Source organism: Canis lupus, chromosome 22, assembly GCF_048164855.1.
Source record: "Canis lupus baileyi chromosome 22, mCanLup2.hap1, whole genome shotgun sequence".
NCBI classification, from domain to species: Eukaryota; Metazoa; Chordata; class Mammalia; order Carnivora; family Canidae; genus Canis; species Canis lupus.
Window position 1 is genome coordinate 8,704,797 of NC_132859.1, and position 11,245 is coordinate 8,716,041.

Here is an 11,245-nt window from a genome sequence, read left to right on the forward strand (position 1 = left end):
TCCTCTCTCTCAGCATCTCCCTATCTGACTTCTATTGCAATTGGTAACCATTTCTCATATATTTTGCTTTATTGTTGCAAATCTCTTGTGGTTCCATTAAAGGTAGTTGGGCTTTTCTGTTTTCCATTGTTTTGAAGTCATTTCCAGAGAAGAACAATGCCATTTTTATTCCACTGTTTTAGAATAGGAAATAATATTGTTTAGAGGCCTTCATAATATTTAACATTTTTTTTACTTCTAGGTATTTTAATGAAGGGACTGTCCTTGCACACTATGCGGATGTCCTGGGGCTTTTGCTTAGACTGCGGCAGATTTGTTGTCATACTCACCTTCTTACAAATGCAGGGTCTTCCAGTGGTCCCTCAGGTAAGTAGATATGGCTTACATATCTACTGTTACATTTGTTAGGGATTTTTAAATCAGAATGAGAAATTTTTCTTATGCCCTAAATATAGTGTCTTATTTGTTAAATGGACGTTGTTTTTGGAATAGGACACAACTGGAACATACCCACAAATTCTTACCAATGAAATGGAATAATAATGATGTCTTCCAGGATTTCCAGTGATAGATACTCTTACATTGCCATTTTGAATTGGATCTGCCTTTTATTCTGTGGTAGTATGTGCAGATTCTAATAATGCTTTTGTGTAAGGTATATTATATGGGTTAGCTACTATTTTAGCTTCTGAATTTTAAATTTAAACTATTTTTTTTTTCCTGAGATAGTAAAAGCCTAAATAAAGACTATAAACTATAAAACCTTTTTCCTGTATAAGGAAGATTAGCTTGTCTAGTCATATTACAAATAGTGCTGTGAAATTAATTTTTCAGCCTTTTCTCTAGGAAATGATACACCTGAAGAACTACGAAAGAAGTTAATAAGGAAGATGAAGTTAATTCTGAGCTCAGGTTCTGATGAAGAATGTGCAATTTGCTTGGATTCTTTAACGGTTCCTGTCATAACACATTGTGCACATGTCTTTTGTAAACCCTGTATTTGCCAAGTCATTCAGAATGAGCAGGTTAGTTTTATCCTAGGTACAGATTCAGTGTTTGGGTACACTGGTCAGTCTTGAGTGTAATGAAAACCTAAGTCCAACAGACTATAAGGAGTTTTGCACTTGGATTCAATTTATGGTTAATTATGTCAGTGATATATTTCTTTTAATTAAGTCCTTTTAAACATAAAAAGACGGGATGCCTGGGTGGCTGAGCAATTGAGCATCTGCCTTCAGCTCAGGGAATGGTCCTGTAGTTCTGGGATCGAGTCCCACATCAGGCTGCCCTCCAGGAGCCTATTTCTTCCTGCTTATGTCTCTTGTCTCTCTTTGTGTCCCTCATGAAAAAATAAATCTTTAAAAAAAAACAAAACCATAAAAGACAACTATACTTTTGGAGGCATGTTCATAGGCAATATCCTAGTTCTATTATTAAGATCATTGCTGTCCAATAAATAGATCAGTAATGTGAGACACAAAGGTAATTTTAAATTTTCTAGTAGACAGGTGCCTGGGTGGCTCTGGTTGAACACGTCTGCCTTTGGCTCAGGGCCTAATCCCGGGGTTCAGGATCGAGTCCTGCAGTAGGCTCCCCACAGGGAGCCTGCTTCTCCTCCCTGTGCCTGTGTCTCTGCCTCTCTCTCTGTTCCTCTCATGAATAAATAAATAAAATCTTAAATTTTCTAGCAGAAACAGATGAAGTTAATATTTTTATTTATCCAAAATATCTAAAATATAAAAATTTGAGATACTTAACATGATTTTTTAACTTAAGTGTTTAGAGTCTGGTGGTATTATATACATTTCTAGCATGTCTCAGTGTGGCTTTGGATAAGGTAGGTCTGGATTCTAATTTATGGTAGAGTTTTTTGGAATGGAATAATGTTTAAGCAGTTTTTCAGCTGAGGGTAGAGTTTTTAAAAACATTTTCATTGGTATACATATAGAAAAAAAACACATCATGATTGTACAGTTGATTATGAAGTAAACATATCCATGTAACTACTACTTTTGTCTCCTTGTGTCCCTGTCCAGTCAGTTACCTTATCCCTAAAGGTGACCTTACTATATTGACTTTTAACAGCTTCAGTTTCAGAATTTTTTTTTTGTTACAATGTTATTTGGTGTATAGTTATTTAGGAGATATTTTATTAGTATGTCTTGGTACAAATGGACACAACAAATACTGCTTTGAATGAGCCTGATAGGATTTAACAGGTCTAGACCAGCTTTATAAGCTATTAAGAAGGACATTTTTCCCTTCTAAAGACAGTTCCAAGTAGTGTGCTGTGTTGTAGTTAGGTTTAAGATACTGTTATTCATGGTTTCTTGACTGGTCTGCAAATAGTACAGTTCACCCTGAACAATGCAGGGAGGGGTTAGGGATGCTGACTGCCTGTGTAGTTGAAATCTGTGTATCACTTTTAACTTCTAAAACTTTACTAATACTAATCACCTACTGTGGACTGGAAGCTTTACTGATAACATAAACAGTTAACACATATTTTTATGTTATATATGTGGTATTCTTTTTAAAGTTTTTATTTATTTAAGTAATCTCTACATGCAATGTGGGGCTTACATTCCGTGACCTTGAGATCAAGAACTGCATGTCCTCCAACTAAGCCAGCCTGCGATCCCTATATGTGGTATTCTTACAATAAAGTAAACTGGAGAAAATACTAAAATCATAAGAGAAAATCCATTTATTTTACTGTGCTGTATTTATTGAAAAAAAATTTCATATAAGTGGACCTCTGTAGTTCAAACCCATGTTTAAGGGTTAATTATTTTATAATACTTGTTTTGGATTCCTACTGTTTGTCAAGATGACATACCATAAGCTATGCTCCCTTTTTTACCCAGTCCCACTTAACAAATAAGAATATTACATCTGCTTGGAGTTCAGTGTGTACAGATTTATTTCAAATGAATGAATCTAATAAAAAAGTCTAATGTTAGCTATTAAGGATATAGAATTTACCATACTTTTAAAAAATTGTAGGGAAGTTTATATTTGTTTCTTGGATAAACTTATATCTTATTTTTTCTTATATAGCCACATGCTAAATGTCCTTTATGCAGAAATGATATACATGGAGACAATTTATTAGAATGTCCTCCGGAAGAACTGGCATGTGACACTGAGAAAAAGTCTAATACAGAATGGACATCCAGTTCGAAGGTAATACACATGGACGATATTTGGAGTATTTATTTTATATAAGGATACCACATCTTAAAATAATTCTGCTTATAATCCTATCATTTGAATATAATACTCGGTTGGTGTTAACATTTTTATTGATAGTGGTGGATTTAAGAGGCAAGGAACTTCAGTTTGAGTGTATTCTTTCCGTCTTAATTTCTAAAAACATTAGTTGTCTTCTACTTTGCATTTTAGGGAAATAATGGGGCAGGACCATTCTTTTCTAATAAAAAAAAGTTATATGTATTTTGCCCATTCAAAATGGAATCTAATGGGTGTCCTGATGTTTTTTTTTCAGATTAATGCTCTAATGCATGCACTGATTGACTTAAGAAAGAAGAACCCCAACATAAAAAGTTTAGTTGTTTCTCAGTTTACAACATTCCTGTCTTTAATAGAAACACCGCTCAGGTAAATTCAGTATTGATTCTCAATGTGAGTAAAAAGATTTTATGTAAGTGTTTTGATTTGGAGAGCAAAAAATAATGTTCTACCAGTTCTATTCATTTCATCTGTCTAAAATGGTAGTCACAATAAAGAATATTTCCTGGGAGCCTAGAATTTTAAAGATTAAGTCCTGTATTAGAAAAAAAACTGACTTCAGAACGTGACATGGTAGTAGATGGTTAGCAAATATTTGAATAAATATTCAATAATGAGTTGAATAAATGAGTGGAAGGATTAGTTTGAATGAAGAAATTTGTAATTACTTAACATTTTAAAAATTGTATGTAAAGTGTTACTTGTCTCTTTTGTCCCTCCATTAGAGCCTCTGGATTTGTGTTTACTCGTTTGGATGGTTCCATGGCTCAGAAGAAAAGAGTTGAATCAATTCAGTGTTTTCAAAACACTGAAGCAGGATCTCCAACTATAATGCTTCTGTCCTTAAAAGCAGGTGGAGTTGGTTTGAATCTTTCTGCAGCTTCTCGAGTGTTTTTAATGGATCCAGTAAGTAGTTCTGTAGACTTTTCAGTATGTTATTAAGCTTTTTTTTTTTTTTTAATAAATTTGGTAATACCTTCATTGTTGTAACTGAAAATTCTTAGACAAACTTTAGAAATAGATAATAACAAATGTTTATTGAGGACTTTCTTTTAAGCACTTGACATATATCAACTGAAATTCTCACAGTATCTCTATAATATTCCTGTGAGAGATCCCTGTGAGGTCTTATTGTCCTTATTTTACAGGTGAGGAAACTGAAGCAGAGAGAAGTAAAATAACTTGCCCAATATCATACAGTAAAATGCAAACCAGGATCAGGGTCTATGTTCTTAATTTCTGTGCTGTGATTTTCTACCTCTGTATATAGAATTAGTTTCTATTAACTGTAATGCTTTGGTGTAGTGGTTTCATTCATTTGGCTAACAAATAATACAATCCTGCGTTGTGTCAGGGAGTCTTAGAGACACCAGGAATCTGGCTATAAATAAGGTAGACAAAGTAGCTACCATCATGATGCTAATGATCTAAAGTTTTAATGTGCAAAGAATTAGGTAAAATGTAATTTCTGACCTCTGTCCTCAGAGATTAAGGAGTTCTTGGATGAGGCCCAGGAAGCAGCATTTTTTTTTTTTTTTTAAGATTTTATTCATTCATTCATGAGAGAGAGAGAGAGAGAGAGAGAGGCAGAGACACAGGCAGAGGGAGAAGCAGGCTCCATGCAGGGAGCCTGACTGGGACTCGATCCCAGGTCCCCAGGATCATGCCCTGGGCTGAAGGCGGCGCTAAGCCGCTGAGCCACCTGGGCTGTCCAGAAGCAGCATTTTTATATAGGTAATAGGTGATTCAGATACAGGTGGTCCAGCATCACAGTTTTAGAAACTAGTACCATTAATGGAATATTTTGGATAAATTTTAGCATCTAATACAGTATTGTCACTTGTGGTTGTACACTATAGGCCTAGCTGTAGAACTTTACTCACCAAACTGTGACCTAAGAGAAGCACCACAGAGGAGCAGTACCTTTTTCTTTCTTTTTTTTTTTTTTTTAAAGATTTTATTTATTTATTCATAGAGACACAGAGAGAGAGAGAGAGAGAGGCAGAGACACAGGCAGAGGGAGAAGCAGGCTCCATGCAACAAGCCTGATGTGGGACTCGATCCCGGGTCTCCAGTATCACCCCTGGGCTGCAGGCGGCGCTAAACTGCTGCGCCACCAGGGCTGCCCCTTTTTTCTTTTTTTAATAAAGATTTATTTATTTATTTGTTCATGATAGAGAGAGAGAGGCAGCGACACAGGCAGAGGGGAGAAGCAGGCTCCATGCCGGGAGCCCGACACGGGACTCGATCCCGGGACTCCAGGATTGCGCCCTGGGCCAAAGGCAGGTGCCAAACCGCTGAGCCACCCAGGGATCCCTGCAGTACCTTTTTCTAATAGCACAGATTGCTGTAGGCACTCTGGACTACTAATTCAGTGAATGAAGTTTTAAATCTTTGCTAGAGTTTTAATATTTTATTGTTAGATTTAAAAAAAATCATTGTAGCCATGTATTTGTTATATTAACTAACCTGAGGGTAATCTTAGACGATGATTTTTGGACAGATACGCAAGTTATTTGCTTCTTGATAAGGAAGAAAGTGAAAGAAAAAGACCAGCAAAAGGGGAGAAAACCTTTTTCTGCAAATTATATAATTTGCAAATTACAGATCTTTTCTGATATAAATCATTTAAGAGGATGTATAACCCCCCCCCCCCCCCCCCCCCGTTAAGCAGACAGATCAATTTTAAAATGGAAAGAAAAGATACTATGTGATTACAGAACAAGCACTCATGCTGTGTGCTTTCTGTATATCAGGCACTGGATTAGATACTGGAAGCAGTGGAGTGAAATGATGGGGGAGGGGGATAGCTGTGGCTGTCACAGTTGGGGGGGGGAGGTGTATTTTTTTCCTCAGAGCAGTTATGTCAGTATCTGAATTTGGTCAGAAAAATTTGAGTCTGTAAAAGGTAAATGAGTAGTACTGAAATCAAAGGATTTGTGCAGAACACTCACAGATCAGGGTGGTAATAAAGTAATTCATATTCTTGTTAGGCCTGGAATCCGGCTGCTGAAGATCAGTGCTTTGACAGATGCCATAGACTTGGCCAGAAGCAAGAAGTTATCATCACAAAAGTGAGTTTTTAAGCCATCTACTATTTTAAAATTAGGTTGATAAGGTTTTTAAGATTATATAAATAATGCATGAATATGTTACAAGATTGCAAAATAATTATGCAGAACAAAATAGGAAGGTCAGCTTTAATCTCCTTTAGAGGAGACCACCATCAGCAGTTTTACATGTTATTCAAAGTCCCTTTCTCTCTGTTTACATAGATTCATTTGTATGTATACATCTCTCCTTTAAAAAATTTCTTTTAAGGTAAGTGGGATCATACTTTATTATATTCTGCAACATATTTTGCCCCCTTAATAGTATATACTGGCGACTACCATATAAACATATAAAACCTATTCTTTTCCCAGTGGTAAAGCATACATAACAGTATAATTTTGGCTATTTTTAAGTGTACAGTTAAGTGGCATTATGTACCTTTCACACTGTTGTGCAATTACATCCACAAATAGATACATCATAATTGATTTAGCAGGTCTAATACTTTGCTAATAAGAACAGTGCCATAATGAGCATTATATTATATGCAAGTACTTCTTCAGAACTGGTTAAGAAAACTAGAATTCTGGGGATGCCTGGGTGGCTCAGTTGGTTAAGCATCTGCCTTTGGCTCAGGTCATGATCCTGGAATCGAGCGTGTGTTGGGCTCCCTGCTCATTGGGGAATCTGCTTCTCCCTCTCACTCAGTCCCCCTCCCCTGCTTATGAGCACTCTCTCTCAAATAAAACCTTAAAAAAAGAAAAGAAAACTAGAATTCTGGATTTAGAATTCTTTTAACTTGAAGTTGCTTTCAAAATAGGTTTAAGGATGTATGTGAATGATGTAAATATTTGCTTATAAAATATTTTGTGTCTTGTTTAGGATTCATGATATGGTTCTTTTTTCAAATGAAAAGCCATTTTATTTTTAAGTATATCCTTTTTTCCTACTGATTTGAAATTTCACTTTTACCATAAACTAATTCATATATATCAGTGTTCCTTCCTGGACTTTGTTCCTATTTTATTGATTTCCCAGGACAGTATTACTCTCAGAATTACAATGGTTTTTTAAAAGTATGCTTTGATACCTAGCAGGGCAGAGTGCTCTCATTACCTACCCTTCTTTTTGGAAATTCCCTATTTACTCTTTAACTTTCTGGATTTAGGTTACCAGATCCCATTTAAGAAATCTTGTCTGGGATTTATTGAATTTATGATTAATTTAAGAATGGTCTTTATTATAAATAAGGAGTGTTCCCATACAAGAATTTAGTATTTCTCTCATTTAGGTCTTTTTTGTGTTTCATTAAAGTTGTATGTAATACATACATCTTGTTTAATTATCACAGTAACTGGACCTGTATACGATGTTGTATTAGCAGTGATAGTAATCATTTTTGAACTGTTCCTTTTGTTTTACATTGAGTATACTGTTCTTAGTAAATTTCTAGTGGATACACTTAAGATTGAGAAACATGTATTTTATAGGTTAATGAAGTTTTTTTTATCAAGGTTTTTATCAGAATTACTTAATAAGCTAAGCATCTGTTGAGAGGATGTCTCTTTACCTTTTCCACATTATAAGTTAAACCAGATAAACGCACATTCTTCCATTTCTGGGAAAATCTCATTTTAAATAAATCCTGAATTTGTTTTGCTAGTATTGCAGTTAGTGTTGCCTATAAAGTTTGCTGGGTTTGGTGCTATTCCTTTTTTTTTTTTTTTTTTTTTAAGATTTTATTTATTTATTCATGAGAGACACAGAGAGAGACAGAGACACAGGCAGAGGGAGAAGCAGGTTCCATGCAGGGAGCCCGATGTGGGACTCGATCCCAGGATCTGGGATCTCGCCCTGAGCCAAAGGCAGACGCTCAACCACTGAGCCACCCAGGCGTCCCGGTTTTGGTGCTATTCTTAAGATGTAACAAAAAGCCTTATAGCCATACTTTTTTTATATAAGACAACTATATTGCGAGATGAGGGAAAGCAATGTTCAGCTCTGGTTATTCTGGCATTTCTAAATATGCTCATTGTATATGGAGAGAAAAAGGAGAGATAAACAGTTTCTAATAGATTACTGACCAATTTTGAAACTATGTAATGCTATAAGAAATCATTTCGTTTTTTTTTTTATTTCGTTTTTTACATTGAAGATTTTAAATATTGTGACCTAAAAAGTACTTTTTGTTTTTTCTTTTTAAAGTTCATTGTAAAGGATTCTGTTGAAGAAAATATGCTGAAAATACAAAACACAAAAAGAGAACTTGCTGCTGGAGCCTTTGGAACTAAAAAGACAAATGCTAATGAAATGAAACAAGCTAAAATTAATGAAATCAGAACTTTAATTGATTTATAATATGTGGGATTTTGGTAAGGTCAGTTTGATTAGATATATACAGAAATTTTGGAAATCACAATACAGAGTTTTAGAAATGAGATCTAGAGAGTATGTCTTCTAAAAGGAGCATATCGTTTTATATTAGTATTACTGATACATAATCTCTTCTATATATAAACCTATTTTTAATGATATTTCAAATAGCAATAAGTTCTGTTATATACTGTGGCCTAAAATAATTTTTTTAGAAAGTTACTTTGTTATTCAGGTTTTCACAGTGTCTTTGCTGAGTATTTTCATATATCTTTCAAATACTCAGCTTTTTCATATTTCGAATAAGGTCAGACCTTTTATACTTTTGACCAAATAGAGTTATTTTCTGTGTTGGGCACATTTGGTTAATCACTAGAGCTTCCCATTTGTGATGCGATGGATTCATAGTCCTTGTAAACGATTAATACATAGACTATCTACAAGAGATTTTATTATTTTGAAAAACCGTATTTACATTCCAGAATCAAACCTTAAATGAGACCATTGTCCAGATTAGCAAGTTACTTTTTTTTTTTTTTTTTTTTACAGTTCAATATACAATTCACTTATGTGATTTACAGTTTTAGGTTTATGAAAATATTAGGGACTGTGTTAGAACACTTTTTCTCCATTTCAGTCAAGTAGTACTATTATTTAAACGTAATTTGATGTGTTAGTGTGTAAATACAGTCTGTAGGGGTGAGAAGGAACCAGTTCTACCCAGTTTAATTTGAATATTTAAATTATGGGATTGCTGAATAGGTATTTCTATATATAGAGATAATTTTTATTTATGTAGCTTTTCTTTAAAAAAATAACTTTATAAATTTTTATAATTCAGAAGACTACTATATGTGAGAGGCGTGATATCTGGATGGAAGTTGGGCTGGATGACCTCCAAAAATCGTTTCAACTCTTAAAGACATCTTAATCCTGAATGGAAAGATTTGTTACTGTGTTTAGAATCAGACATTGATTTTGGAACTTCAGTAATTCATCCTTACATTTATCTATAAAATTAGTCCTCTTTTTCTATTTTGTTAATAATCAGACTCTCATCAGTAGTTGCTATGGCATTCTAGATGACTAAGTCACATTTAAAATAAGCTCTACATTTGGCAATCACGATAGATATTGGTGTTTTTCCTTAAGGGAAACTTTAATCCAAAGAAAGATTACTGTAACAGGAGAAGCTTCCTGTTTGACCATGCAGACATACGAACACCTTGTATTTTACTTATAGTGTTAAGAAGTAACTTGACTTAAAGAGGAGGTTGGAGGCAGTGTTGTGTTCTGGGCATACGGCTAGATATGTGCTAAGTCTATCAATAGCTAAATTCCCCCCTCCCTGTGCGGGGTGGTCTCTTGCTCCAAGGAACAGTGGATTAGACAGCAAGAGTCTTCCCAGCAACTTTTCTCTTTGGCAGCAGGTAAGGGCAGAGTCCTGGTTAAAAGGATCAACAGACATTTCGACAAGAATGGATTAGTAACTTGGGGTTGGTCTACTAGCATTAGGAGCAGTAGGGAATTTCTTTACCTTATAGAACTAGCATTACACAAAATCAGGTTGATGAAAATCTCATGAAATATGGTATGTGGGTATCTGTGTACCAATACTCCCATGAGATTAAGTACAAAAAGAATTTCCAGCAAAAAAGAAACTCTTCTTGCTTAGAAAGACAAAGCCTTGCAAACTCATTGTAAAAGTGAAGACTTTGCTTGCTTCTTTACCCATTTATAGACTTGTTTTTAAACATTCATAATGATAAATTTGGCAAGTCATTTAAAAAATACCTGTTTTTGTACAGTCCTCTTAAATGGTGTTAAACAAATTTAATTCATCCTAAGAAAATAATATAAACCACCAGAATGAAAAGTTCGTATTATGCTATGCTGTTAATTCTGTTTCATCATTATGTAGAATAGCTTTAGAGATATCTTGAAGACATTGTATTCCCACTTGTGGTTCCAACAGAATTTTGTGGTTCAACTGGACTTTGTTTTAAAATCAATAAAAGTTTCAAAAATTAGCTTCTGTGCCATAATTTTTGTGACTTTTTCTTTGAAGAAAATTTTTATGAAATCTCATACCTGTATTACACAGTTGCTTTCTACGGGTAGTACATAAAATACTAAGAATACAAGTTTACTCATTCTTAACACTTTTTATTTTGTTCAGTTTGACCAAATTGTTTAGAAATCAGTGTATACATTTTAAAGTTAAATGCCTTTTATCTTCTAAAACATTAGTTCCAATTATTTTTCCCTCATCTGTCAGAAAAAAAAAGGAGGTGCAATACTTACGTAGAGTGGTATTACTAGATAGCACTCTGCATTGGAAATTTTGCCCTAATCTAGGATTGGAATAGTAAATCAAGAAAATACCTTGTGTTTATTACTAGTGAATGCCAATAAAACTAGCGTCTTCAGGCAGTGTAGGTTTTCTATTGGGGGAAGTCAAGGGCACTGATGTACCTTTTTTCCATTATTTATAGAACCTGCCAAAATTCTGTTCATTAGGATTTGGAAGATATGTTAAACATGAGGACAAATTTTATATTTGGCT

General features: G+C 34.4%; 1 protein-coding gene across 10 annotated transcripts in view; it reads left to right on the forward strand.

Moving 5' to 3' along the window:
- Positions 1–10,709, forward strand: part of HLTF (helicase like transcription factor) — a 49,764-nt gene extending 39,055 nt beyond the window's left edge. For 2 of the 10 annotated variants that reach the window (XM_072792336.1, XM_072792339.1), the window contains exons 19-26: positions 242–366; positions 847–1,025; positions 3,061–3,186; positions 3,509–3,621; positions 3,978–4,158; positions 6,246–6,326; positions 8,512–8,683; positions 9,521–10,709. In XM_072792336.1, the coding sequence (XP_072648437.1) occupies positions 242–366; positions 847–1,025; positions 3,061–3,186; positions 3,509–3,621; positions 3,978–4,158; positions 6,246–6,326; positions 8,512–8,664 (958 nt within the window). In that variant the 3' untranslated portion in view covers positions 8,665–8,683; positions 9,521–10,709. Of the gene's footprint in view, positions 1–241; positions 367–834; positions 1,026–3,060; positions 3,187–3,508; positions 3,622–3,977; positions 4,159–6,245; positions 6,327–8,511 lie in introns of all 10 variants that reach the window. The other 8 variants (XM_072792337.1, XM_072792340.1, XM_072792331.1 and 5 more) reach the window with 5 other exon arrangements.
- The last annotated feature ends 536 nt before the right edge of the window (positions 10,710–11,245 follow it).